Source organism: Pholcus phalangioides, unplaced genomic scaffold (assembly GCF_987345545.1).
Source record: "Pholcus phalangioides strain wild (caught in Gottingen) unplaced genomic scaffold, Ppha-v1.0 ptg000027l_1, whole genome shotgun sequence".
Taxonomy (NCBI): Eukaryota; Metazoa; Arthropoda; class Arachnida; order Araneae; family Pholcidae; genus Pholcus; species Pholcus phalangioides.
This window is the reverse complement of record NW_028301617.1, coordinates 156890-183893: the sequence shown is the minus strand read 5'-3', so window position 1 is coordinate 183893 and position 27004 is coordinate 156890. Positions and strand designations below refer to the sequence as shown.

The following is a 27004-nucleotide window of genomic DNA, read 5'->3' as shown; positions in this document are numbered from 1 at the left end:
AGGAATTTATTCTATAATATATAAATTTTATTTTTATTTGTAGTTCAGCAAAAATTAATGAAAAAAAAATAAAAAAATATGTTGAAATTAAGGCGGTTCAAAGGCACTAACGAACCGGTAAGTTCAAGATTTGAAAAATGTCGCCATGGTGATGTAAATATTTGAATAATGACCTTTCGTATCAGATGTATGCATGTTGTATTTATGATGCGACGGATGTTTGCGTAAATACAATACAATAAGACCATGGAGAACGCTAAGAGCAACGAAAATGAGATCCCTAAGTTGGAACTTCAATCCACTATTGGTTATCAAGGTGAGAATTCTCAACATGATCTCATTTTTCAACATTATTTCGTTATTTGGCAGTTGCAAATTTAATATACTATGTATTGTGCATTTATCAACATAGTATAGCTGTTGTTTGCGTAATCATTTTTTGGCTACTTTTTTTTTATTTATTTATTTGCAGTCATTTCCCCAATAATATTTGATCTAAACATTTAGATTTTTATGAGGGTAAACCCTCATATAACGCTGATCTCCCATAACATACACTCTACCATTGGTGGACACTTTCTTTTTTTTCATGGCGATGGGCCTCGTTGCCATTTACTATACATCAACGGCAGGGATTGACAAATCAAAAAAACTTTTAGTTGCCAGAAGGATTTCTTAGGAGCCAAGAATGATTTTAATTTCAAGATGCCAAACAGTAATGCTAAACTGTCTGAGGATGTCTTGTTAACGCATAAAAATTTTCTGTCCCATGGGTGTCACATATTGAGAGGTTCTACAGTAAAAGGTTTAATTCCTAATATCTGACTTATTTTTGTTAGGCAATTTTTTCAAATCATTTGATCCGATTTGGTGCTATTATTGCTATAGTAAAGGTCCCAAGGCTGCAACTAGATGCTTGGTCAGTCAGGGGTAAGCTCACATTTCGGCGCATTCATGTAATGTTGATGAAGCGGTTAAAGGGTGAAATTTTTGCTCAATCTGGTCTGCCCAAGGCTGTATGGGCAACGACGACTTCGGGGTCTGCCCCTCCAGAACGTAAGAAAATGCTGAAAAAGAGGGTAAAACATGGTCAAATCTGTTGTTATATCACTGGAGGAGATAGCCGACTGAAAAAAAACTGCCAGTGGAAGAAAACAGCCGACCATGGGGGGGGGGGGAATAAAACACCTGCAGACTGGAAAGCACATCACCAAATATAAATAAAAACCCGGACTCTCTTTTAAATAATACAATGGTCCAGGCAAAAAAAAGCTCTCTGGGTTCAATGAAAAACACGATTGCCTAATTAAAACTATAATGGCTGGTAAGCGAGAAATTAATAAAAACGGAAATATGAAATGTACTATCTGGGAAAAAACGCGATATTCCTGAAAGAAAAATGAATGCAACACACTGGGAACATGGTATATATATATATAATACGATATGAGATATAAAGGAACAAAAAAACTCCAAAAGGCTAACAGACTTAACTGATGCAAATGCTGTGCTCTATACAAATGTATGTCAATGAGTTCTAGCGACCTCTAGTGGGTGACTTTGCCTTCAGAGGATAACCTTTCTTTCAAACTGTCAGAAAGGTTATCCTCTGACGAATCCAGTCTATTACCATGGGTGATTTACTGCCTAGTGAGTTGTGCTGGACGTCAGAGTTGCCAGGTCCTTAAAAAATTTCCAGCCAAAATCCTCTTCAAAAGTAGCCAAAAAATAGCCCAAAATATTTGAACTTGTGCTGCCATCTATGAAGCAACGTGCGAGCTACAGTTTGACGATATTCTAGTCTGCAAAGGTGTGGTTTATAGCTTTTCTTGTTATATCCAGTAACTCCCCCCCCCCCCCATTTTCCGTAAAAATATGGGATTTTGTTCACCGAATAAATTGATTTCTTTGAAAAGTTGCGAAAGTCAGAGCCATGGCCCCCACAAGGGGTGGGCTGACAAGGCTCCAGCCCTGGGGCACGGGACGGTTTTCACCATTTTTTTTTGCTTTTTCACGCTATAAATTCACCATAAAGGGGCCCGTGAAAGTGGGGTCGGGGGGGTCGCAAAAGATCTCAGCCTAGGGGCCCTGCTCAGGGCTACACATTCTCTCTCCTGGAAAAACGGCCCAGAGATGGCCTGGAGTGGAGGGCGTCTTAAAAGCATCATGGGCCCCCTGACAAATTGATTTTGCTCAGCCGTCTATCCAGACTGCAAATGCCTACTTACCAATTCCCATGCTTAATCTCGCAAATCTTAACCATATCTCATTTCCCCCTCCCACCGCTTTTCATTCAAGGCCTCCGTGACGTGCCCGGGTTGTCCAATGCGTCAAGACGACACTGACTCAAATTGTGCATAGGTGCCTACTAAATTTGGTACAATGATTTTAAAAATTAGGTATGGGCTTTAAATCCCAGACCAGATTTTTCACGGTCTAGTAAACAAAAAATTTAAGAAGAGGGTTCTCTTCTTGTCTACTTTTCTGGGTTCGTTTTAAGAGCATCCTGGCCCCGAGAGCCAAGTGATTTTTCTGATTCCCTACGTGGAAAATCTCCGAAAAATACAATCACCTCTCGTTTTTCTGAGGCCCCTCTTCTCTTGAGGCCCCCGGGCCATGCCCTGGTGGGCCCATGCATTAAGACAGAACTGGTTTCTGGGCTTGAGCCCTGTCAGCTCCACGCTTGTTGAGGCTACGGTTTCTTTCACAGGCTTCTGTGGTCTAGATACCGTGTTTCCCAACCGTCAGGTCAGAGCAACACCTTCTATAGCAGAAGGCCTCCGTGCGAAGCTCGTGACGTCACTGAAGTCTCCCATTTCCCTTAAGGCGACTGCCCTATTGTAGTGGCTATAATTTCTCTTATAGTCATTGGATATACAACATACTACTTCCCTTATACTACATTGGATATATGATAACCGACCGGCCGCGGTGTCATAAAGGTTGAAAACCACTATCTAGAGCCTAGGACAGTTCCCAAGTTTTTGTTTTACGGTCCCTTCAATTATTGGGTGGCAAAGGCATTGTGGTTGAAAGTTCTGGCTTTCCATAGTTGGGTGAGATTCCCCCCCCCCCATCCCTTCTGCCTTGTCAGGAAGAAAACACAATATGAGGTGCGGACTGAAGTGAAACAGAAAAACTGCTTTGCTCGCAAGCACAGAAAAATAGGGAGAAATTCGCCATGAACACAATTCTGGAAAAACCACTCAAAAAACCGCCACCCGCCAAAGCCAAAAATTTCCCGCCGAACCGTTTTCAAACCAGCCCAATTTGGCGGGAAAACCGCCAATCTGGCAACTCTGCTGGACGTGTAAGTGTACGCACCTAACAGTCTCAGTGTGTATATAGTGTTGTGTCAGATTTTTCAGTGCTGCCATCTATATTTCAGAAGTGTAGTGTAATGATCGAGTATTTGTAACATTGTAGGTGTGTCGCTCTCTGTGGTAAGACTTTTCAATTGGGAGATCAGCTTGCATTCGCTCCTCGAAGTTGGAAGCCACAGGAAACCAACTTCAGCCAACCACCACAGTGGCCAGGTGATAACTAATGGTAAAAAAGGGAATGGCAGCCTAGAAGCCAAAAGAAATAATAACTGATAGGGGAAATGGAAGAAATTGGCCATCCAGGAAGAAAAGCACCAACAGGCTAAAAAGTAAATCCGCAAAGAAAAAAAGGGATTATACTGTAGCTGTTATATTTTTTATAGCTGTTTCCCAATGTACTATCCTTATCTTTTTTTTAGTGCCATTTTCTATGCTTTCCTGTCATCAGCTAATGACCCTACATCCTGGAGCAGGGCCCTAGTCTGGGACCTCCAGCGGGCCCCCAGACCAAACTTTACAGGGGTCTCAGGGCCATCATTTCAACTTTTTCCGGGGGGGGGGCCAAAGAACATGTACTCAATGTATGTATATATATGTATATGTATATATACCATTTTTAGTGTATTTTCAAAAGCAGCGGGGCAAGGCCCCCCAAATGACGTTCCTGTCAGGGGTTCCCCCCAAAACGGGATTTATAGTGTGAAAAAACAAAAAATTTTGAAAATTCTTCTAGGCCCTGTCAGCCTCACCCTTGTGGAGGCCGTGCATCAGCTCTCTTAACTTGCATCATTGTGATCATCTTAAATATGCATCCTTGGCTCATTAATTTTTTTCATGGATAAATAATTTCTAATCCATGGCTCCTGCAAGGGAAGCGGGGGAGAGAGAGTCTGAGAGGGCTGAAGCCCTGGGACAGATCTCATTCTTTTTTATTTTGTCACGGTAGAGATTGTGTGGAAAAGCTATAGGTTTAAGCTCTCTTGGCGATTTTTTTATTTTCGAGAAAAATGTTTGAAAGCATGACAAGAAGTCTCGTCAAGAATGAAAAATAGTTATTCTTTCGGATGTTTTTCTTGCCAAGGAAAAAAAAAAAATCACCAACACATTGCCAAAAGGGGGATTATACATATGGCTGCTAAAACAAAAAAAATGGAGATTGAAAAAAAAGACAAACGCGAGTTTTGCTTGGTCATTTGGTAAGTGGGAGGATGTGGGTTTGATTTCCCCCACAAGGCCAGTTGAATTTTCTTCCCTGGATTTCTCTTCATATCAACCAGCTGTCGAAACCTTATTAATAGCGGAAAGTGACATCATCTTGAGATAAATAGATCTGGTTGAAATTTTTGGGATTAAGCATCTAAATTGGTAGGAGGCACATCCAACCAGTTAGGGCCCTCAGAAAAATCATTCTGCTCAGGGGCCCCATGATGCTCTTAAGGTGGCCCTGATGTACTGTCATGAAATCAGAAATGCTTGTTGTACTTAGACTTCAACTTAGCAATGATGATTTAGGAAATTTTAACAGCCAATACAGATTTTGTAGTCAACATCGCAACCTTGGATTCGTTAAGCCCTAGTATAATGGATGCTAGAAGGCACAGCACTTATTGGTTTAGGTGCCTCACAAGGTATTAGTGCCTTTTTTCTCATTGGCCATTTTTAATGCTTATATTTGTGGTTAGTGTTACTGTATGGTCCAATCTGTTATCTTTCAGCCATCATACATCCGTAAATACTGATGATCACTGAAAAAAAATTTCCATCATTGGTCCCTTTTCAGGCAAGATAAGAGATGGCCTGATTGCTCATCCCGACCGTTACCACCTGGTGTATGGAATAGGCAACAACATCATCATCACCCATATTGTAGAAGGTACCCAGGTATCCCTCTCCGGACACACCAACTCTATTACCTGCTTGGCCATGTCGAAGGACGGCTCGCTCCTCGCATCTGGGCAGATCACCGCCATGGGTTTCAAGGTATGGAACTGAATGCTAATTTGAGATTGCATTTTTTGATTTGTAGTGCTGTTACGTGCCACCAGTGGTCTCTCTCTATCGTCAGTGCACACTAGATACGTGATTCACTCAACGAAATTCCATTTTATTCCTCTGAATTTTGTTAAGGAGTGAAAATACTGCTCCAAATTTTAAGGAGTTATTTCTCTGATTGTTTCTATTTTCACACTCAGACTACTTACATGATTAGCACATGATCTCCCGAATGACTCAAAGAACATTTCTAGTTAACTCAAGTGGCCCATTTCACGTTTCTGAACCAATGAAATGGGCCCTCACTCTCCGAAAAGGTAGAGTGCCCTTGGGATAAATCATATGTGCTCGACCTATGGGGCCAAATGTGACCCTCGGAGTCATCTGATGTGGCCAGGGCCATTTCAAGACCATCATGGGCCCCGGGGCTAAGTGATTTTTGCAAGGCCCTACCTGGCAAATTCTCGGAAATTTCAACCTGATCTTATTTTGTGAGGCCTCTTTGTCACTTAAGGCCCCCCGGGCCATACCCAGCTGAGCCCATGTGTTAAGACAGCACTGGATGTGGTCTGTCACTTCAAACCTAATTTTGTGAAAATGAACTAAGCTGCACACTTCCAGATCACTTAAGTGAACCGCGATGCAGTTGCACATCACTTGAGTGGTCCACGACATGTTCCCAGACTATCATTTGAGTAAACCACGACAAGATTCCAGATACCTCAAGTGGCCTGTGGCACAGTTGCAGATAGATCACTTCAGCGGCGATTCTTCATTTTCAAACCAGTGAAGTGGCTCACACTCTCCTAAAGGTTAAAACAACCTTTAGGAGAGTGCGAGACCCTTGTGTGATCAATATTTGCTTGATTAGAAACACTAGTTTTGCTGCTTTGTCTACTTGTAATCTGTTTCGCAATTTGCCATGAACTACACCAAATGTTGAAAAAGTCCTTTCACACAACACAGGCGGCTGATGCTGTAGTTGGCATGTTTACGAATTGCATATTACTCTTTAATTATACCTTCGCCTGAAACATAAAAACTATTCCACCCCTCAAATTCAGACATCGTATCAACAACCTTAGGGTAAAAAAAAAAAACACATTTTCGGCATGAAATGGGAGGGGGTTTCTGATAATTATTGATGCTAAGAGTTTGAGAACTTCAAAACAATTGCTCTTTTTAAAATCTCTATGCTAAAAATATCCAAGTGCTTTTGAATATGGCCTCTGGAATTCCAGAATAAACTTGAAACAATGCTAAAATAGGCATTTAATGGCGTTGTGCCTGAACTTCCGGGTTCTAGTTATCATTATCACAGAGAGCAACAGGTAAAAAAATTTTCAATCAATCACTGCACTTCACTCATGGTTCGAAAAATAGATGGCAGCACTATAACAAGCATTGCACAGGAACAAACTTTTCACGTTAAGTTCATAATATGTACACGCACATTTCAACATGCACTAATTTATTAGAAGTTCCGCAAAGGAATGTGGATGAGGTGCACGTATGGTTTAGTAGTAGCAGTTATCATTATCAGCCTGTAAACTATGTAAGAGATCACACACACACATAAGATTATGAAAATGAGTCATTGGAATGCAATAGCACGATTGAATATTTTACTGTAAGTTTCAAGCGGGGGGAAAAAGCTGGCCTATTTAAAATGGTGTGAGGGCATGGGGTAGGAACTGCCCTGGGTGGCAAATTTTAATGCGATGGGGGGGGGGGGTCAAACTAAACCACTGGTATTAAATTTTATATGGGTGGCTGCTTAAATCATGTTTGTCTCCCCCCCCCCCCACACACACACACTCATTTGTGTTTATGTGTGAACCCTAATGAAGAGAACAAATAAATTTGAAATTTATTTAGTTCTGTAGTTTGTTATTGGGTGAGAAGTTTGATCGAACTTATGAGTCTTCTAAGGTAAAATTCATTTTAAGGTTCAATTTGTGCATTCAAATATGTGCTGTTTCAATGCACTGTATTTCTCATTTTCTTCCCAGGCTCAAGTGATAGTATGGGATTTTATTAGCCAGCAAATATATGGGTCTTACCAGCTTCACAGAACCAAGGTCGAAGCTGTTGCTTTCTCCTGCGAAGGAAGTCTGGTCATATCTCTCGGTGGACAAGACTGCAGACAGTATGTTCTTGAATATTTGCAATAATAATCCATTGTGCAGACTTATAATCAATGCCACTTCACCGCAAAACCGGGTCTAGACTGACTGCACATCACCAGTCCGTACTGAACAAAAGCCTGTTTGGAGGAACAGCACATTGGGCACAAATGAGCCAATTTCTTTGAGGTATCGATACCTGGTGGATCTTGTTTGCTTTAGTGTATCATACAACTCTGCATGGTTTGCTGTCAGATTCAACCACCTTGTGAGTTGGGATGAACGTATGAGCCTCTTCTCCAACTGGTTTTATGCTGCTAGTGTGGACTCGAGTTTAATACAGTGAAACCTGTGTACAAAACGATACTGTCTATAGTGATAGATCTGCCAAAAAAATATTTTCTTTGATCCCGGCGGAATTCCTATTTAACCGGAAATAGCGCGAATATGCAAACTGTCTGCAACGATAATGGCTGCATCCTACACACCTGCCTGAGTCTGATCCTGTCCCTAAATTGGCTATGATTCCAAGAGCAAAGTAAACAGCAACTTGACAATTTTCGAAATAAGTAAATCCAGTTATGAAATAAATTAATATTTCTTGGACGTGTAAAATACTAATTCGGGAATCTATTACTTTAAGTTACTTGCCTGACCGGGGATCAACAATTTTTGGAGATTTTTCCCCCAGACCTGGTTCGTTGCAGCGAAACAGAATCGCAAAAATAAAGTTATCACAGTCATTTTAGTTTTTTTTGTTCTGTTGCGTGTGCAGATTGGAAAAACAAAAACATGGATATTGTGAAAATTCAATTTTATTTTCTGTCCATAGGGTAATGATATGGGATGTGAAAAGACGAATTCCTATTTGCGGAAATCAATCAGCGACAAATCTCGGTCACTTTCAGGTTGTTGTGAAGCCTCTGCAACAATACAACACTGTTTTTGTTACAGCTGGAAGGTATGTTTTCTTTTTCTTCTTCTTTGAATTCAGTACTAATCTGATATTATTATTATTATTTGATTTATCATTTATTACTGCAGTAAAACCTGTCTTCAACGGAATCGCAAGGGACCGAGATTTTTTTCTGTTAAACACAGGTTTGCGCTTAATAAAGGTTCGATTGATGTAATGTGTAAAAAATTATGTAACGATCTCATGAGATTCAAATGAAATGAAAGTAAATAAAGTAAATAATTTAAATATCAATAAAATAAATAAATCGTCTGTATTTACTGAATACTGTATTGAGATTTTGACAGCAACTGTATAAAATTCCAACCTATGCTGTTTTTCTTCTAAAATAACGACATTTATGTTCTTTTTAACTTCCTCAAAAATTTTTGATTACGGTGCCAATATCTGTCATGTCAGGTTTGGTTTGTACATTATCCTCTACGCTTTTGGCTGGAAAGCTCCAGCTTTTGGCTGGGAATTTTGTGAGGAAAGAAAGCAACATTATTTTGCTGCCCCTACCACTGCAAAATTTGATGATTTTATAAGTGTTTTTGTCACCACCTAAAATTTTCCAACCCCTGAATTTTGCCGCCAGGGCATTTGCCCTTTGTCTTTCTTTAATTAATTCCGGCCCTGCTCAGCCTAGCGATCACGGAATGTACACCGCTTGCATACAATTTTGTGCCTAAGTCTTGCATATCATTTGGAAATTCAACCCTTACACTGATTCCTCCCATTACCTGCTTTTTTTCGAAAAACGTTTGTTAAAATTTCAGAAAGTAACTGCTTTACTACATATGGCTTATCAAAACCACAGTATCAAGTATGGAAACAAACTCCCATTTGCAAGCATAGGTTGCGTAAAAAATTTTGGTGTACCACTTTACCGTTTTGCATGATCCTTTGATCTACTGGTCGCCAAACACTCACAGTTTTAAATTAGTATTTAGCTTAAAAGTTTTCGGGTTTTTTGGCTGAAGTGAAGTGCAGTTATCATCTTTCGACATTTCGTTCGCATGAGTGGCGAACATTTGCCGAAGTTGTTCCTAAGGGTTCTGGATGATCCTTGGGTTTCAATCTTATCATTTTTAAAATGGAAAACCAAGCACTGTTGATTTTCATCCTCTCTTCCTTTCTGTTGAAGCAGTTCTTGCGCTTTTGAATTTCTATTGCTTCTCTAAAAATACGTGAAAAATATCTCACGTCATTGGATAACACTTGGGTGTTTGGGAAGAGAATTTTGTGGTCCTTGTTCAGGGCATGCTCTGCTACGGCTCACTTGTCAACCTGACCCAGTCTACAATTTTGTTTGTGCTCGACTAATCTGGTCGATATCGATCTTTTTGTAGTGCCTATGTACACTTCTCCACAACTGCACTGGATACAGTAAACCCCAGGTGTTTTTAGTCTGTCCCGTTGATCTGACATGTATATAAGACTGGTAGTTTAGAAAAAGCCCATTTAAATGGTATAAAATTCTGCGCACTCTCACGTTTTCCTCTTTTATGCTCGAACAAAACCCACAGCTGTATTGCTGGACGGGTTGGACTAGTGCACCCTCCAGATTATCGAAAGTTCACTATATTTCTCGGGATCTTAAAAGGAAAGGCAGTTATAACGACAGAGGTCTCGTCTCTATGGTTATATTATACAAGCACATGTATTGATTGTAGCATTGTTTCTGGCTCTCAGGGACCATTTGAGAATATGGAATGTTCATCTAGAAGACAGAAGAGTTCATCCAGTCACGATATCCTGTGGACATATGAAACGAGACTTTTTGTGCCTTGAGGTGAGTTTTTATCTGGTCAATATACAAATTACTTTCTTTTGTACTGAATAGTGAGTTTTTTTGTTTTTTTTCTGTGCCAAGTTACCATTTGAATTTGTTTATTCGTTTCTTTTATTAAAAATTAAGTTTTGATAAAAATACATTTATACAAATGCAAATTTAACTTTTTGACAGAGTTATAATACAGTGAAAGCTCGCTATAACGATACTTGATATGGCAATAAATCCCTCTTCAATGATATTTTTTAAATCTTGTTTGGAGTTGTTCATAGTCTAAATCAGTGTTTCTTAACCTTTTCCCCCTATGGCCTCTTTTGAAACACATTTTCTTCTCATGGCCCCATCTTATTCATTTCCCCCTCCTACCCTCATTTAGGAGCGAGACCTGTTGTACTTATTGAATTGATTTTTTAAAGTAAATTTATAGTGAGCAAAAATCATGTCTGTCTCCGAATCTTTGGATTAGAGTTCTCTCTTGGTGGAGGTTCTATGAAGGGCAGCTTCTCAATATCATGCTGCCCCTAGTGAAGTAAAGTGATGTTCTGGAGCTGGAAGTAGCGTACATATTCGTGCATTTATTCTTAGAAACTGTGGTAGTTGATCTATCTCAGTAGCAGATCTCATCATGTAGGCTCAGGGTTGTCTTAACAGCATCATAGGCGTTAGAGCAAAGTGATTTTTCCGGGCTCCCCTATCTGGCTAGAAGTACCTGCGCCAACCAATTCACATATCCCCCAGTCTCAAAAATCGTAACTAGATCCCATTATCCCTTTCCCCTCCAGAGGCCCATGTATTAACCCATTAACAACGACTTTGATTTTTTTTAAAACAAAAAAAAAAATTAACCACTTCCACCATTTATTGGCAAAGAAAAAACATAAAATTTAGAATGGCAAATTTTCTTACCAACCGGCGTTAATGGATTAAGACAGCACTGTGCAGGCACCCTGTGGACATGAAGTCCCCCCAGATTGGTATATGCATAAAGATAACCCTGGTTCTAAAGGCAGTTCTACTGAATTCTAAAAGTATCCACACATATTCACACAATATTTTCACTCAAAAGTATCATTTCTTCACCTCTACATTTTTTTCACACCTGTGGCCCCTATAATATCCTGTCATAGCTTTCCTTTCTCCTGATTTTCACTTGTGGCCCCCCTTAGAATATTCTAGATATTCTAGAACCATGGGGGGGGGGGGCATGGCCATATGGCCTGGGTTGAGAATCATCATTGGTCTAAATGTCCCTCTATAATGATATTTGATATATGGTTCACACAAAAAATTATGGTCGGTTGCTTTTTGAACAGATCCAAGAATTTGTATGTGCATATCATTTCACTTTGTTATGATCCCTTCTTTCATATTCAGTAAATCTATATTTGCACGCTTCATCTCCAAAATTCTTTTGAACGCAGAACATATATTCGTTTATCTATTTATTCAACATAGATTGATATCAAGGATGAGTTTCTCTATTGTGGCACTTCATCTGGCGATGTTCTGAAATTCAAACTGACTGTTGTCAAGGATGAGAAAACTGAGAAGATAGTCGAATACAATGCTAGACTGCTTCTTCGTCTTGGCAAGACTACCAACCGTGAAGTGATAGGCGATACCCCTTTCTTCTGCATGGGTATGATCTGAATTTTTTGAAAAATCCCCAATCCCTATATGTTGTAAATTACCAATTCACATACCTACTCTCAAAAATACTAGTATTAAATTTTTTTAAAAAGGCCCCCCTATTATAAGGTAACTTACACTTTAGATTCTTTTTGTTCATTACAAGTTGACAGACAGCAAAAGGAATCGACACTGATTTTTTTCACAATAGAGCATTTATTCACATTAGAAAAATTAAAAGCTACACCATTATCCAATTATTTCAACAGATCATTTTTCACACAATTATGTTATTCGTTAACATTTTCTCCTAAGAAATCTTATCACACAATCTGTGTGAATTTGCGACAAAATACTTATAAGTCTCTCTTACACAGTCTGCAAAGCCCATAGACAAAGAGACATCTCCACTTTTCCGTATGTTGATCGGCTCTTGCCAGAATATCACTTTATCACCTAAGATCATGATCAGATGTACATGGGATCAACACTAGCAGTAAGTTGGACAGAAACATGTTGAGACGAAGGGTGGCAGGGATGTATATTAAGTCAGGAAGAAACCGCTGTTTATGATCATTTCAAATTTTGTCAAGGTTTTTAAACCACCCAAGGCTGTAATGCAGTTGTACGCCGGAGGACCACACCTATCACCAGGCCAGTCATTGTACAGGACGAAAGGGTATCAAGATACCATCACCAGGACTGAACATGGTACACAATCACAGATGCCATCGGTCATCGCATATGAGCATTAGCTATACAAACATTCAATCAGAAATAAATGGTTAACGAAAAACTCGGACCTGCCGGAACACCAAGCAGGCAATCACTGGTTATACCAGTGAATCCTAACGTTGGCGTTAACGCTCCATGAGGGGCGATGGAATGTTCCAAAGAGCAGTAGAAGCTACGGGTATAACATTGGATCTTATGGGTTAGATTGCGTCGGGGGGATGGGAGAAACTAATTTCTGAAGAAGGGGGCTATGGGACAAAAAAGGTTGGGAAACTATGGGTTATACTATTCACATTATCGTTAAAATACTTAGCTGTTAAAACTGTAGTATATGTTAGTATAATACGTTCACATAGCAAGCGCGTAGAGGGGTGCGAATTCTATCCTGAACCCAACCAGTATTTATATGCGCAAAAACGTTTTTGTTTCCTGTGGTACAAAAGAAAACATTTTCACTCCGTCACAAATAAAAAAAACTATTATGTCATCGATCACATTTTCAGGCATAGTCAATCATGATTAAAAGAAATATTTCAATTGTAAAACACAAAATTGACAACATACTGACTTCATACTGACAACATACAAGCTTATTTATTAATTCAGCATAACAAGATCGGTCGGCCGGAATCGCAGATTACGTGACAAATCATGAACAGAACAAAAGTAAACATATATTCCGAGACCCAAAACAGAACCTACATGCCAATATTGGCATAATGTTACATTCTGCGGGGTTCAGAATAAAGTTACACTGTGCACTTGAGTCCCCTGATCTATGACTTTGCGTCCTTTGTGTGTTAAGACAGCTGTGAGCACAAGTCAGTGCCGTCTTAAGAGCATCGGGGGCCCCAGGCCAAGTGATTTTTCCGAGGTCCTACCTTGTAAATTCTGGAGAATTTCAACCGGATCTCATTTTTGTGAGGCCCCCCGGGCCATGCCCGGGTGGGCCCATTCGTTAAGACAGCACTGGCACAAGTAACCATTTGTCAGGAAATCATTGCAGTGTGACTCAGTTTGTTTCAAGACAGAAGTCAGTAGCATTTCAGACTAATTTATGGCAGGGCTTCTTACTCAATTGACAGCATATTCTGCTTAGTAGCTGGTTGTTTCAAAATCATGTATGGCTTTCTAAATTTATTTATAAACATTTCTTTTTTTTGCCATGGTCTCAGTTTCCGTTATTCTCATGTCAATTTGCAGGAGTTGCTGCGATTATTTGGTGGAGAGGCGACCTCATCATTGGAACAGGAGAAGGGATCGTCTCGATGGTTACTGAGAAAGAGGTCTTCCCAAAGGATAAAGATAGGCTCGACAAAAAGATAGTTGAAATAGTTCCTGCATCGAAAAAACCGATTGATATAAAACCAGAGACTCGACTACATGAAATCATGTATGCATTTTCTTTCTTTTCTTTTTAGAATATTACTTCATCTGTTATTCATATTATAATAAAGAATATATCACAAAAGAAAAAGAACTAATAATACTATATAATGTGCTGCCCATCAAAAAGATTATGGCATGGATAGCTTCTAGATTTATCCCATTATAAGAATCATATTTCTTTTTAAACAGTGTCAGTTGTGTTAAAATTTATTACACTCGGAGATAAGCTATTCCATTCATTAACAGCCCTGTTAGTGAAAATCTCCCTGTGACACCACAATCTGGCATTACCCATTACCAAACGATACTGCTGTCCCCTTATCAACGTAGTTGATTGACGATGTATCAATGACTCATGGTCCATCTTGCACATCCTATCCATCCTGTTGAAAATTTTTAACTCTTTGATCATATCCTCTGTCACTTTCTCCTCCAGTTTGTCACGTTCCTCCAATGTAAACATATTCCAGAAATCATGTCTTTCATCATAGCTCAAGCTTTATGTGCCGACAAGAACACGCGCAACTTTTCTCTGCACCTCCTTCAACCAAACCTATGTCTCTCTGTAGATATTGTCTCCAAAATCTTATGGCATACTCCAGTGCCCGATGAACGAAGTCTTCGAAAAGTGAAAGAATGACTAGGAAAATGCAAAGACGCCTTTTTAAGAATGAAACCGAGCATTCTATTCGATTTTTTTGACCACTGCTAAACAATGTTGAGAAAACCTAAGCAGCTCATCAATGAGAATTCCCAAATCAGCGACCCTAGTTGCATCCGGATAGTGATATAATTCAATTCATAAGTGAAACATGGGTTGTTTGAACCAAAATGAGCAACCATGCACCCCCCTATCAACACTGAAGGTCATGCTTTATTTATTAGCCCATATTGCAATCATATTCAAGTTTGTCCAGAGCATCTCCCTATCATTTGGATTCCTGACTATCCCCATTAGCTTCGCTTCATCTATGAATTTGGTAACAATCCAGTCGATATCTTGATTGAACTTATCGTTAAAATGAAAAAAGAATGCGACTAGGGACACATCCTTAAGGAACTCCACTCTTCACATCTGTCCATTCATTCAGAAAATTCCCAATCCACCATAACTTGTTGTGACCTATCTCTCAACCATGATTCTATCCAATTCAGCAAGTTGCCTCCAATCACAATCTTGTGATTGGAGCTTCAAGAGTTTACCACGTTGGACCCCGATCGAATGACTTCTGGAAATCAAGATAAACAACATCGCCTTTTCTCAAAGCCTTAGTCACGTGATCATAGAAGCAAAGGAGGTTGGTTACACATGACTTCCACTTTCTGAACCCACACTGGTTTTCTGGCAACACATTATTTTCGTCTATCCACTTCAGGGTTTAAGCTACGGTCACATTTTTTTTGCAAAATGCAAAAGAAAATCATAGAATGCAAAAGAAGTAGTAGCCACTTTTGCAAAAGTGCATACAGGAGGTACAAAACGAGTAGACATCCAACCATCAATCATTACATTAGCATTGTAGCATTTTGCTAAAGCTTCCCTCCCCCCCCCCCCCCGATTTTCGCTTTTTTGCTAAAATAATTTTTTATCCAGCTTAAACCCCCTGATCCACTTCACTAATTTCCTCGACACAAATTCATTAAAAAATTGACTTTCAGGTTTTTTAACCAATCCGTGTCGAGGTGCAGGCTGCATTATTGCTTGAAGTGTTGCTTCAGTGTGCAACTCTGCCTTTTATTCATAAACAAGTCTCGTTCATGAATAAAATACTTAAAATCTTAATTTCACTCTTTTTATGAAAGCTTCTCAGTAACATCAATTAAAAGTTAAGTACTTGCATTTACACATTGTGATTTAACTGACACTATATCTTGTTATTATTTTAGGCGAACCAGGGTTACCGGAGCTGTTTCAGTGATGACTTTACGAGGATTCGGACATCAGGTAAATTGTGCAGACTTTATGATCATGGTCATAATTTTTCTGTTTTGTATGAATGTATTTCTAGAATAGGTCATGTTTTTTGGTGGAAGTGTTATTACGTTATTCAAGTGCATAGTAGATTGATTCTGTTTGATTCACTATATGTTGTCTTTTTGTAAGTTCTTTGTAGGTACATCGACATGCTCGATATTCAGAGTTGCTATGCCAGAATTTGAATGTACGCTCCTACATACTTGTCAGGGTACTGCAGTGAAAGCAATCGCTTACCCTGCGTAAGTGTTTAAATTTTTTTTTCTCTTAGGGGCCGTTCAAGTATTACGTCATCATCGATGAGGGGGGGAGGAGGTTTCCGATTTGATGACAAGGGGGGGGGGGGGGTTTGGATAATGCTTACGTCATCAACCACCCCTTATGAAAATACGAGTTAGGATTCAGAGGGGGCAGAGCTGATGACAAAATTTTGCTGACAAGGGGGGGGGGTCAGCGTTTTGCTGATTTTTGTGGACAGGGGGGGGGGTAAAAAAAGGCTAAAAATTTGCTTACATAATACTTGAACGGCCCCTTATTTCTAATGTGTCACATATATTGAATCGTTTATTCATATTTTTTGCCCGTAAAGTAATGGATCATTGGCGTACACAACACCCCCTTGAGCCAAGATTATAGTGTTATTCTACAGGAAAAAATGTAAGCCCCCCCCCCCCCCTGAGTAAATTCTGCTTACACCTATGCAATGGATTTATTACTTGTCCTTTAAAAATAGAAATTTCATGTTTACATATGTTGCTAAACCAAGGGTGCTGAAACCTTTCAGAGAAAACGGACCACTTCATTGGTTTAAAACATGTCACAGGCCACTCAAGTGATATGGAAATGTACTGCGGGCTTCTTTAGTGATCTGTGCCACAGGGCACTGAAGTGATCTGCAGCGTTCGACAATTGATGGTAGATGACAGCGCTACAAATAACAAGCATTGCATAGAAATAAACTTCACATGTTAACAACATGTACCAGTTTGCTAGAAGTTTCGCAAAGGAATATGAACGAGATGCATGTGTAGTTTAGTTTTAATGGTAGTGTTCCGAAAAAGGGGCCTAGATATATGATTCACATATCGAAATTCAATTTTACGCCTCCAAATCACGTTGAGGAGTGAAAATACTCGTTTAAATTATAGGTAATTTTTTTCAATAGTTATTACTGTTTTTTTTAAAAAATATCCCTTAAAATTTTGAAGAGGATTGAAAAAAAAAAAATTGCTCTTCAAAATTATTTTTTTGGATAGCACACTGGTGATCTGTAAATTTGTCGCAGACTGCTTACATGATATGGAAATGTGCTGCGGAATTCACTCAGTTGAAGTGAAAATATGTTTTAGGCCCCTTAGGGTATCTACAACAATGCTCCAGGTCGCCTAAGTGATCTGCAAATGTGCCGCTTAGTTTGTTCTTACAAAACTGGGTTTGAGATCATGGGCCATGGGGTGAGCATGTGTGTACTAAACCCCTCATGCTCCTCGTAAACATTCCTCTGAGGAATTCACTAATGAATATGCATAACCATTAAGTTAAAACTGTTTAAACATATTAGCTTTTTAATAATAATAATTTTCTCCATGAGTCCCCATACAAGCGGAGACAGGGCTGTCTTAGTGCATAGGCCCATCCGAGCTTCAAGAGAAGAGGGGCCTCGGAAAAACCAGAAGTAGTTGCATTTTTCAAAAATTTCCCATGTAAGGCTTCAGGAAAATCACTTGACCCAGGGTCCCATGATGTTCTTAAGACAGCCCTGGGCAGGGAAACTGTTATGAAAAATTAGGTTCAAGTAAAAATAAAGGTTTGTAATCGTTCTCATATGCCTTCAACATTTCAGTTTCAAAAGTTGTTTACCTGCATAATGTTACGTGGTCCACCTAGAGTCATCTATCTTATTCTTTCTCTTTTTCCTTATTTTCTGATACTGATCTTGCATGTACTCTTTTATGTATTTCTGGTATATGTTTATTTTCAAACTCATTTTGTTTATGTTGTGCAGGCCACATGATATTTATCTACGCATGTATTTTCCCCCTCATTTCTATTGCTAAATCTTACTTTATCTTTCCTCTGGTTATTCCTTACCTCCTAGTAAGTGTCCTAAGCTGTTCGCTACCTGCGGAATAGAAACTGTTCGCATCTGGAACATAGATACCTATCAGGAACTTTTGCGGGTGACTGTCCCTAATATGTGCTGCGATGCAGTTTTCTTCTCAAATGATGGACAGTCGATTGTCACCGGTAAAGTATTTTGAAAAAAAATATGATCATATTTTCATTGATTTTTTTATCTTTTGACATTCTTCTCCTCTTTGAAATATTCTCAATGAAATATTCCTTTATATTCTTAAACCCTTTGGCTGCGGGAATAGTCAGAAAAATGCTTCCTCTCACTGCGGGAGCGAAAAAAAATTCCGTTTTTTTTTTCAGTTTTCTTTTGTGAAAGACAGGTGGCAATCAAACTCAGCAGGCCTGCAACTAGGGAGGAGCAGGCAGGTCTCGTGCCCCGGGTGCTGGACCAGAGGGGGCGGAAATTTTTTTCTCAAACCTTACCTTCAACATTGTAAGGGGGCACCAAAATGCACACTTGCCCCGGGTGACCAAGCGTCTAGTTGCAGCCCTGAAACACAGACATTGCGAATTCAATACATTAAAAAAAATGAATTATACAAAAATGCAAAATATGGGTTCGAACCCAAAATCACCTATACACTAATGATTAGAGTCAGACACTCAAAGACATCAGATTTTAATGTCCTTAGCATTTGACTTAACGTTATCAAAGCGAATAGCTTAAAATTATGTCTAAGATCCTTGGCCCCCACAAGGGTGAGTTGATATGGCAGTCTGTGTTTTCTAAGCCACTCATTCCTAAAATTTTCTTCCCGAACTTGCCGCCCTTGGCTATAGCCCGCCGTCTTCCCTGTAAATACGGCACTGCCTCCATAGGCCTGACTACCTCTTCCACTTTTGTCATCAAAATTCTGAAAGACTGCATGTTCGTTTCGAGTTGCGCTATCATTTTTCATCCCAAAAGAAACACAAAAAAATTAAAATTTTTTTTTCAGCTTAAAAATGAAATTCTTAAATACTGCATTTACTCACCTATGGGACGGCACATGATTTCAGAGATCAAACTAAGGAAAATTAAATTTTTTAATGTAGCTCCTTCTTTTGTTTATTCTCAGATAATGGCATAAAATGTGCATTTTAAGGCAAATGATCAAGCTTTCTTAACACTGTCATTTTTTATCCATTCCACAATTCCCAAACTTTTTGTTCCATCGTCTCTTTCGTCAGCAATTTTTCTCTCTCAATTGTTCCCCAACTCAAGCCAACCCATAGGATCCTATGTTATGCCCGTAGCTCCAACCAACTCGGCAATTTCATATCCTCCCCCGGGGGGAAATACGCTGGTCTAGTCTGACTCTGCCTCTGCAGCTTTGCTCTACATTTTCCACTTTCATATTTTTTTCACTGTCACTCCACAGAACATTGTCCTCTGATCAGTCAAGTGCATTTGAAATGCAGTATTTCCTGAATGACTTTGATATCAGCTGACAATCAATCGGTTATTGTTATCAGTGGGACTAGGATTTTTATGACCTAAACACCAACAGAATATGCTACATAAAAAATGCATTTATGCCCTAAAAAAACGAAATATGTCGCAAAAACCTAAAAATATGCCTTTATAAATAGGTTGACCATATTTCGTTGAGGAAATTATGGGAAATCGCTAATCATTGTCCGAAATGATGCCAAAGACACACAAATAAAATTGCCAATTGTTGCTAATATCGCTGAAAAATTGCCAATGGTTGCCAAAAACTGATGCCAAAGGTGAGTAAAATTGTCAATTGTTGCTAATATGGTCAGAAAATTGCCAATGTGGGAAATGAAGGTAGTGAAGAGTGAAGCTTGGAGCAGAGGGGGGAATCCCTCTTCATTGTTCTGCAAAATAATGCTAAAACATATAAATATGCAAAATAATGCTAGAAAATATGCTTTAAATTCTGAAAATCATGATAAATGCATAAAAATTACTGAAAAATCATGAAAAATGCTCTATCGTTTAAAAATAGCAAGATATGCAAAATCATTAAAAAAATATCCAAAGTCATAGAAATTCGGGCCCTAGTTACCAGAAACCCTGTCTCAATATTATCTAATTTAAGTGGCATGCACTGGATTAAAAAAAAAATTAAATGAATCCTTCGATCATGTATAATTACAAATATTGTACAAATATTTTTTTCTTCTTGTTCTCTCATCAGGTTGGAACGACGGTAAGATAAGAGCCTACACTCCTGCAAGTGGCACACTCATCTACATCATAGATAATGCACACCAAAAGGGCGTCACGGCTCTCACCGGAACCAGCGATACCACGCAGTTGATCTCGGGTGGTGGAGAAGGCGAAGTTCGTGTGTGGGATCTCGGTCCAACCTCCCAGAGCCTCTTCGGGGTCATGAAAGAGCACAGGGGTGCCGTGACTTCGATCCACATCACCAAGGATGACAGCCAGTGCGTGACGTCTGGTGGCGATGGCACTTGCATTATCTGGAGCATTGCGTATTGTTTTTTTTTATTCTGTGTCGTTCATTTGATTTTTCATTTATTCATGCAATTTTTCATGGTTTGGATTCAGAAAATAGAAACGACACACTGAATTCTTTGGCATGTTATGTTGCCAAAGATCATCACTTGGGTAAATGGTTCGTAATTACATTGGTACACTAGACTTACGTCAGTTATTCGTTCCAAACAATGAAAGTCTGGGTCAATTTTTCCACTGACATCGCCCCCTCCATATGAAGAGAAGGAACATAAATGTGCAGATTTTCTTCATTCCTTCTTATTTATTCGCCTTTTTTATACGGGAATCTTGAGGGTAAAAATTTCCTTTTTAGAAATGAGATATCAAAAGCCTTCGAGATTTGCTCAAAATATCTAATTGAAAATATTTATTGTTTCGGACAATTTCCACAAAACTTCGAGATTGCAAAACAAGAAGCGGTTCGACAGACAAACACAGATTTATGTATTTACAGAACTACTTATTTATGTCTATGGGCTGCTTGACTCATCTGGAACTGCATCACAGTGGTTTATAAATATGCCATAGGTCACTTAAGTGATGTGAAACTGCACAGTAGGTCACTTTAGTGCTCTGTAAACATGTTGCGGGCTGCTTAAGTGATCATGATCTGGGACTATGCCACAGGTCTCTCAAATGGTCTGTAAATATGTTGAGGGCTCCTCAAGTGATCTGTTAATGTGCTGCAGGTCACTTAAGTGATCTAGGAATGTGCCACTTAGTTAATTTTCACAAAATTGGGTTTGTGGTCGTGGGTCACATTAGATGATTCCGAGGGCTACGGGCTGAGCATATCCTATGTATGCATATAGCTCTCATGTGTATAGCATATATATCATGTTGACACACACATTTTAGAAAATTGGCCAGTTCTCTAAGCATACCAAAAGAAGCAGATTATTCTAACGATAAATCACAATATATTCACGTTTTTTTTTTCCTTCTCCAGGAAACTAAAGAGAATCCGAGCCATGTTTTGTAATGCTTTGGTGAAAGCAGCATGTTACGGTCCCAAAGAATGTCAGGTTGTGACCTGTGGTACTGATCGGAGGATTACCTACTGGGAAGTGTTCGATGGCAGCAAAATACGGGAAGTCAAGGGCTCCGATACTGGTCCCATAAATGCCCTAGATATATCCGAAGACTGTAATGCGTTTGTGTCTGGAGGATCGGATAAAATCATCAAGGTTGGTGTTTTTTGTTGTTATTATTGTCATTATCATCATCTGTTTTTTCCGTGTGATAAAATTAAACCAAGGTAAATGCTTTCGTGCACTGACTCACATATCAGTCTCAGTCATGAGAGCATCAGTCACGTATCAGACTCACATATCATCTTGTGCCACTTTAATCGAAGGATAGTAATCTGTGCGTACTCTGTGTGTTTTTGAAAAAAATAGAATATTCAATCCATGCAAATATTGTTTTTACGAGTGGGGCGAAGAAATGTTAAAGGGAGCAAGGAAACTACTGGTGCCAAAATTTTGCGATCCTCTGATACACCTGTGCATTTAGCTGAGGCTGTACCGCTTAAGTGATCTGGAATCATGCCATTGTCACTCGAGTGATCTGGGAATGCACTGTGGGACACTTAAGTGATCTCAAAATGTGCAATGAGGCACTTAAGAAATTTGGAAATATGCCGCTGCCCCCTTGAGTGATCTGTAAATGTGCCTCAGGCCAGAAAGTAATATCAGGGTTTTTCCAAATTTTCAAAACTTTAATCAAGTTTGCAATTATCCCACAAAGCGAGTACAGGGAATAGCTAGACTGAAGTTGTTCGACCTTCGGGAGAGTGTAAGCCTTGATTTGCACATTGATTTGAAAATTTCTCAGACCACTTAATTAAGTCATCTGGAACTGTGCCGGAGGTCATTTAAGTGGTCTGAAAATGTACAGAGGTTGCTTTAATAATCTGGAACTGTGCTGTGGGTGGCTTGATTGATCTATAAATGTGCCATGGGTAGCTTGAGTAAATGTTGTGCAGGCTGCGTGTATGAGCTGGAATTGTATCGCAAGTCGCTTGAGTGATCTGGAATCATGCCATAGGCTACTTAAGTGGTCTGCAGGACACTTGAATGATCTCAGCATGTGCACTCAAGTCACAACCTAAGGGATCTGGAGATGTGATAAGTCACTTAAGTGATCTGGAAATGTACAGCGGGCCACTTTAGTGATCTGGGACTACATTGTGGGTGGGTTGATTGATTTATAAACGTGCCAAGAGTCGCTTGAGTGATTTATAAATATACTGCGTGCTGCTTGAATGTGCTCGAACTGTGTCATGAACCGCTTGAGTGATCTGGAACCATGCCGCTTGTCACAAATGATCTGGGAATGTTACAGTGGGACCCTCAAATGATTTCAACATATGCACTTAAGATCACACACATGCCGTACCTAAGTGATTTGTAAATGTGCCTCTGGCTATTAAAGTGATCTGCAAATATGTCACAGGCCACTCAAGTGATGTGGAACTGGACTGCCTGTCACGTGATCTGGAAATGTGCCGTTTGTTTCCTTTTTACAAAATTAAGTTCGAAGTCATTGACTGCATTAGATGACTCAGAGGGCCACATTTGGTCAGCGGGTTATAGGTTGAGCATGTATGACCTATAACCCTATGAGTGTCTCTTATGGTTGAGATCTTGCGATTAGCGTTCTGAGCTAGATTTTCACATTCGCACATAGCTGAAAATTCCTTCACGTGCACAATGTTTAGTGTCACCTGTTCTGCACCATCTTTTTGTACGTATCAACATGCTGAATAAACACCAGAACATACTGCAAAATGCAGATGGGCTTCCAGCGTTTCTATCTCAGACATGCTATTTAGGCTAGAACCTTGATGGTTATGAGATTGTTCTTTGGAATCCAAACATGCATGAATGTTTCTCCGAAACAGATATTTTTATTGACAAGCTGATGAAAAATTCCACAGCTTTCAATATAGTGAATCTCAGAAATGTTCTAATGTAGTCCTTGTTTTCAATGTTTTTCTTTATTCATGTTTTCTGCATGCACATATTTATTTATTTTACAGGAGCAATTTTAACATACACAAAATATGTTTCTGTTTCTGAATCGACTGAAAAGGTATAATTTTTCATTTGAATTTTCAGCTATGGCATTATCAGGAGGGCATCACAACTCATGTGGGAATCGGGCACAGCGATGAGATCACGGCGGTTGCCATCTGTCCCGGCATGAAGAATATCATCAGTGCTAGCAAGGATGGCGCGATCTGCATATGGAAATACCCGGCTAAACGTGAGTTTTTTATTTATTGTTCTGTTCCTTGGCTATAAGTTTGAAATAGTTAAAATAGTTATTAATTCTGTTGCCAAATTCTAAATTATATCTCACTAGATGCTAAATTCTATCACTAAATGCCAAATGCTAAATTCTATTGCTGAATAATAAATTTTATTGCAGAATCATAAGCGGAGATAGACTTGAAAGTCTGGGAGCGGCACGATGATTGCTGGGAGGGAGCATGATGATGATGATGTCGATTCATATATATGAAAATACATTAGATCAGTTGGCTTTACCTTTGACATTGCCCCCATAACTCTGCCCATGTGCAAAATTCTATTAAAAAATATTAAAGTCTATTGCCAAATGTGCTAAATTCTGTTGTGAAGTGCTAAGTTCTATTCCTAAATGCTAAATTCAATTGCTAAATGCTGAATTCTGTTGCTAACTGCTGAAGTCTATTGCTAAATGCTGAATTCTGTTGCTAACTGCTGAAGTCTATTGCTAAATGCTGTGGCTAAATGCTAAATGCTGTGGCTAAATGCTAAATGCTGTGGCTAAATGCTAAATGCTGTGGCTAAATGCTAAATGCTGTGGCTAAATGCTAAATGCTGTGGCTAAATGCTAAATGCTGTGGCTAAATGCTAAATTCTGTTGCTAAATGCTTAAGTCTGTTGCCAAATGCTAAATTCTGGTTAGTGCTGAAGTATATTGCTAAATGCTAAATTATATCACTAAATGCTAAATTTTGTCGCTAAGTGCTAAGTTCTATTCCTAAATTCTATCACTAAATTCTGTTGCTAAATGCTATCGCTAAATGCTAAATTCTGTTGCTAAATGTTAAATTATATTTTTCAAGTTTCTCTCATTCCCAAAAACGTCGACTTAGGGGAAAAAAACTTTAAGTTAAGAGAAGATTTTAACACTAAAATACGAAAAAAGTTCTGGGGTCCAAAGAACTTTTTCGACTTGAGCAGATATTCGAGTTATCAGAGTTTGACTTATCGTGAATTTGTGAAACTGTATTTTCTTTCATTTTGTGTGGATATCTCATTCCATTGTGCAATGTGTTTGAAAATTGTATATTCCTCTAGATACTCCAGGAGCATCTCGCAAGTAGGAGTTGAGCATTTCCATACCCGACCTCATGTTACACCATTGATATAGCTGAAACTATGTTCGTTCTGTCATCTAAACTGTAAATTTTTATGATCTTGGAGACGACACGTCTAGTCATATTTGAACATGATCTGATTTGAACGATATTTCTTTTAAGTTCTTCCTCTGGGCTCATCATTATTGAATTTAAAAATAAAACCCATTCTTTTTAATAATTGTTTCATACTGATGATTTTTTTTTTGCATGTTATTTGTATGCGTGGTCCAGTTGAGCCCTGTTATATAGCATTCCCCCCCCCCCCCAAAATTAGCGCCAGAAATTTTCATTGAGAAAATCTTCCGTGTATGGGGGGTCACACATGTTCAATCATACATTGCTCAATTCATGGTCTGTTGACCAAATGTGGCCATTGGAGTCATCTTTAGTTGAATCTTGACTTCAAACTTGATTTTGTAAAAAATGAACTGAGCGGTACATTACCAGATCACTTAAATGATCTATGGCACTTTTTTACAGCTCACTTAAGTGACTCACTACACAATTCAAGATCTCTCAAGGGGGCCCGGAGGCACATTTGCAGATCATTGAAATGACCTGTGGTGCAGTTTCACACCACTCAGGTGATCTGCATAGTAGCCTTAGGCCGGGCCATCTTGAGAGCATCATGGGCCCCCGGGCCAAGCAATTTTTCTGAGGCCTTACCAGGCAAATTCTCGAAAATTTCAACCAGATCTCATTTTTGTGAGACCCCTCTTGTCTTGAGGCCCCGGGTCGAAGACGGCACTGGCCTTAGGCATATTTACAGATAACTTTAGTGAGCTGCGGTACAATCCCAGGGCACTTTAGCAGCCTGTGGCGCATTTACAGAGTACTTAAGTGACCTGTGGCTCAGTTCCAGATCACTCAAGTGACCTACGGCTGGGCTGTTCCGGATTACTTAAGTAGCTTAAGTCACATTTTATATCAATGAAGTGGCTTATTCTTCGCAATAGGTTGAGCACTCTTAGGCAACCATGATTCTATATAAAGCCAAACCTGCTATAGTGCCGGAATTCTGCTAAATTATTGGTAGTGTTAAATCGGGGGGTTCAACAGTATTATCAGTATCTTAGTATGATGTCCAAATATGTTACTTTTTAATAATTTGTCTGGTTCCTTGCTCTTTTGGTCATTCACATTCTTGCAAAATCCCGAAGCCACTCATTAATTAACCGACATATTCCCTACTCCCGCTCTCTATGCAGAGGCGGATTTATGGTTTTCCCGTTGGTAGGCTATATGAATTTTTCTGCCCCTAAAATTGTATCATTCTACTAATTAACTAATCAATCATTCCAGAGCTACAGCCCACTAAGGGCCCCCTCCCCCCCATAAATATGCTTCTGGGTCTTTATGTTTCACCAAATTCTCAGTGATACATATGGGGAAAAATCTTTTGGAATCGACAATGAATATTGTAGGTTACAGTCTAGTGATCATAAAATTATTGGGGTGTTTTCTGCTGGTACAGCCTTGGGGGTCACTGGTTATTGTTTGTACCAGGCGGAGATCCAGGGCTATGCATTGGAACTTATGATGTGGGTTTATAAGATCATTCCGAATTTCATGGGGCCGCTATGGTGGTCGAGTGATCATAGTGTTGAACTCGCATCGCGAGGACCCGGGTTCGAACCCCACTGCCACCATAGTGGTGGTCAGCTAAGTTAGTTTTCTGTGGTTCCCAGCTTCAAGGCTCGAATGCGAGCCGATCTCCCCGTTAAAAAGTCTCGCCACAGAGAGCAACAGACCTACAAACAGCACAAATTCAACCATAACAAATCACTCACTTCACTTCTGAAATATAGATGGCAGCACTGAAAAATCAAACACAACACTGCGTATGCACTCAGACTGTTAGGTACACACACAGTTACACCTCCGGCACAACTCACTAGGTAGTAAATCGCCCATAAATGGTGATAGCCCTGAGTTGTGCTCGATTTGAAACAAAAAAAGAAAAGAATTTCATGGGACTGACCAATTTCTCCCCATATTGTGTGGCTCTTGAGAGAGATGATTGCCCCCCCCGGATCCGCAATGGTTCCTATTACAATGATGAAAG

The 27004-nt window shown here is 39.4% G+C and overlaps 1 protein-coding gene across 1 annotated transcript; it reads left to right on the top strand.

Annotated features, from left to right (window-relative positions):
- The first annotated feature begins 145 nt into the window (after positions 1-145).
- Positions 146-25112, top strand: LOC149067992 (cilia- and flagella-associated protein 52). Its single transcript, XM_089251707.1, has 14 exons — positions 146-316; positions 5104-5303; positions 7328-7464; positions 8274-8402; positions 10092-10191; positions 11647-11830; positions 13759-13948; positions 15832-15889; positions 16049-16161; positions 18018-18166; positions 20203-20500; positions 21475-21712; positions 23648-23795; positions 24878-25112. Exons 1-14 carry the CDS (start codon positions 247-249, stop codon positions 24901-24903), a joined length of 2040 nt encoding a protein of 679 aa, XP_089107833.1. The 5' UTR covers positions 146-246; the 3' UTR covers positions 24904-25112.
- Positions 25113-27004: the final 1892 nt, after the last annotated feature.

Bases quoted from the DNA above. Each gene is read 5' to 3' on its own strand.
- LOC149067992 (XM_089251707.1), top strand. From the start codon at position 247: ATGGAGAACGCTAAGAGCAACGAAAATGAGATCCCTAAGTTGGAACTT. The intron at 13,949-15,831 runs GTATGCATTTTC...TTATTATTTTAG, and splicing joins ACTCGACTACATGAAATCAT to GCGAACCAGGGTTACCGGAG. The intron at 21,713-23,647 runs GTTGGTGTTTTT...TTGAATTTTCAG, and splicing joins GATCGGATAAAATCATCAAG to CTATGGCATTATCAGGAGGG.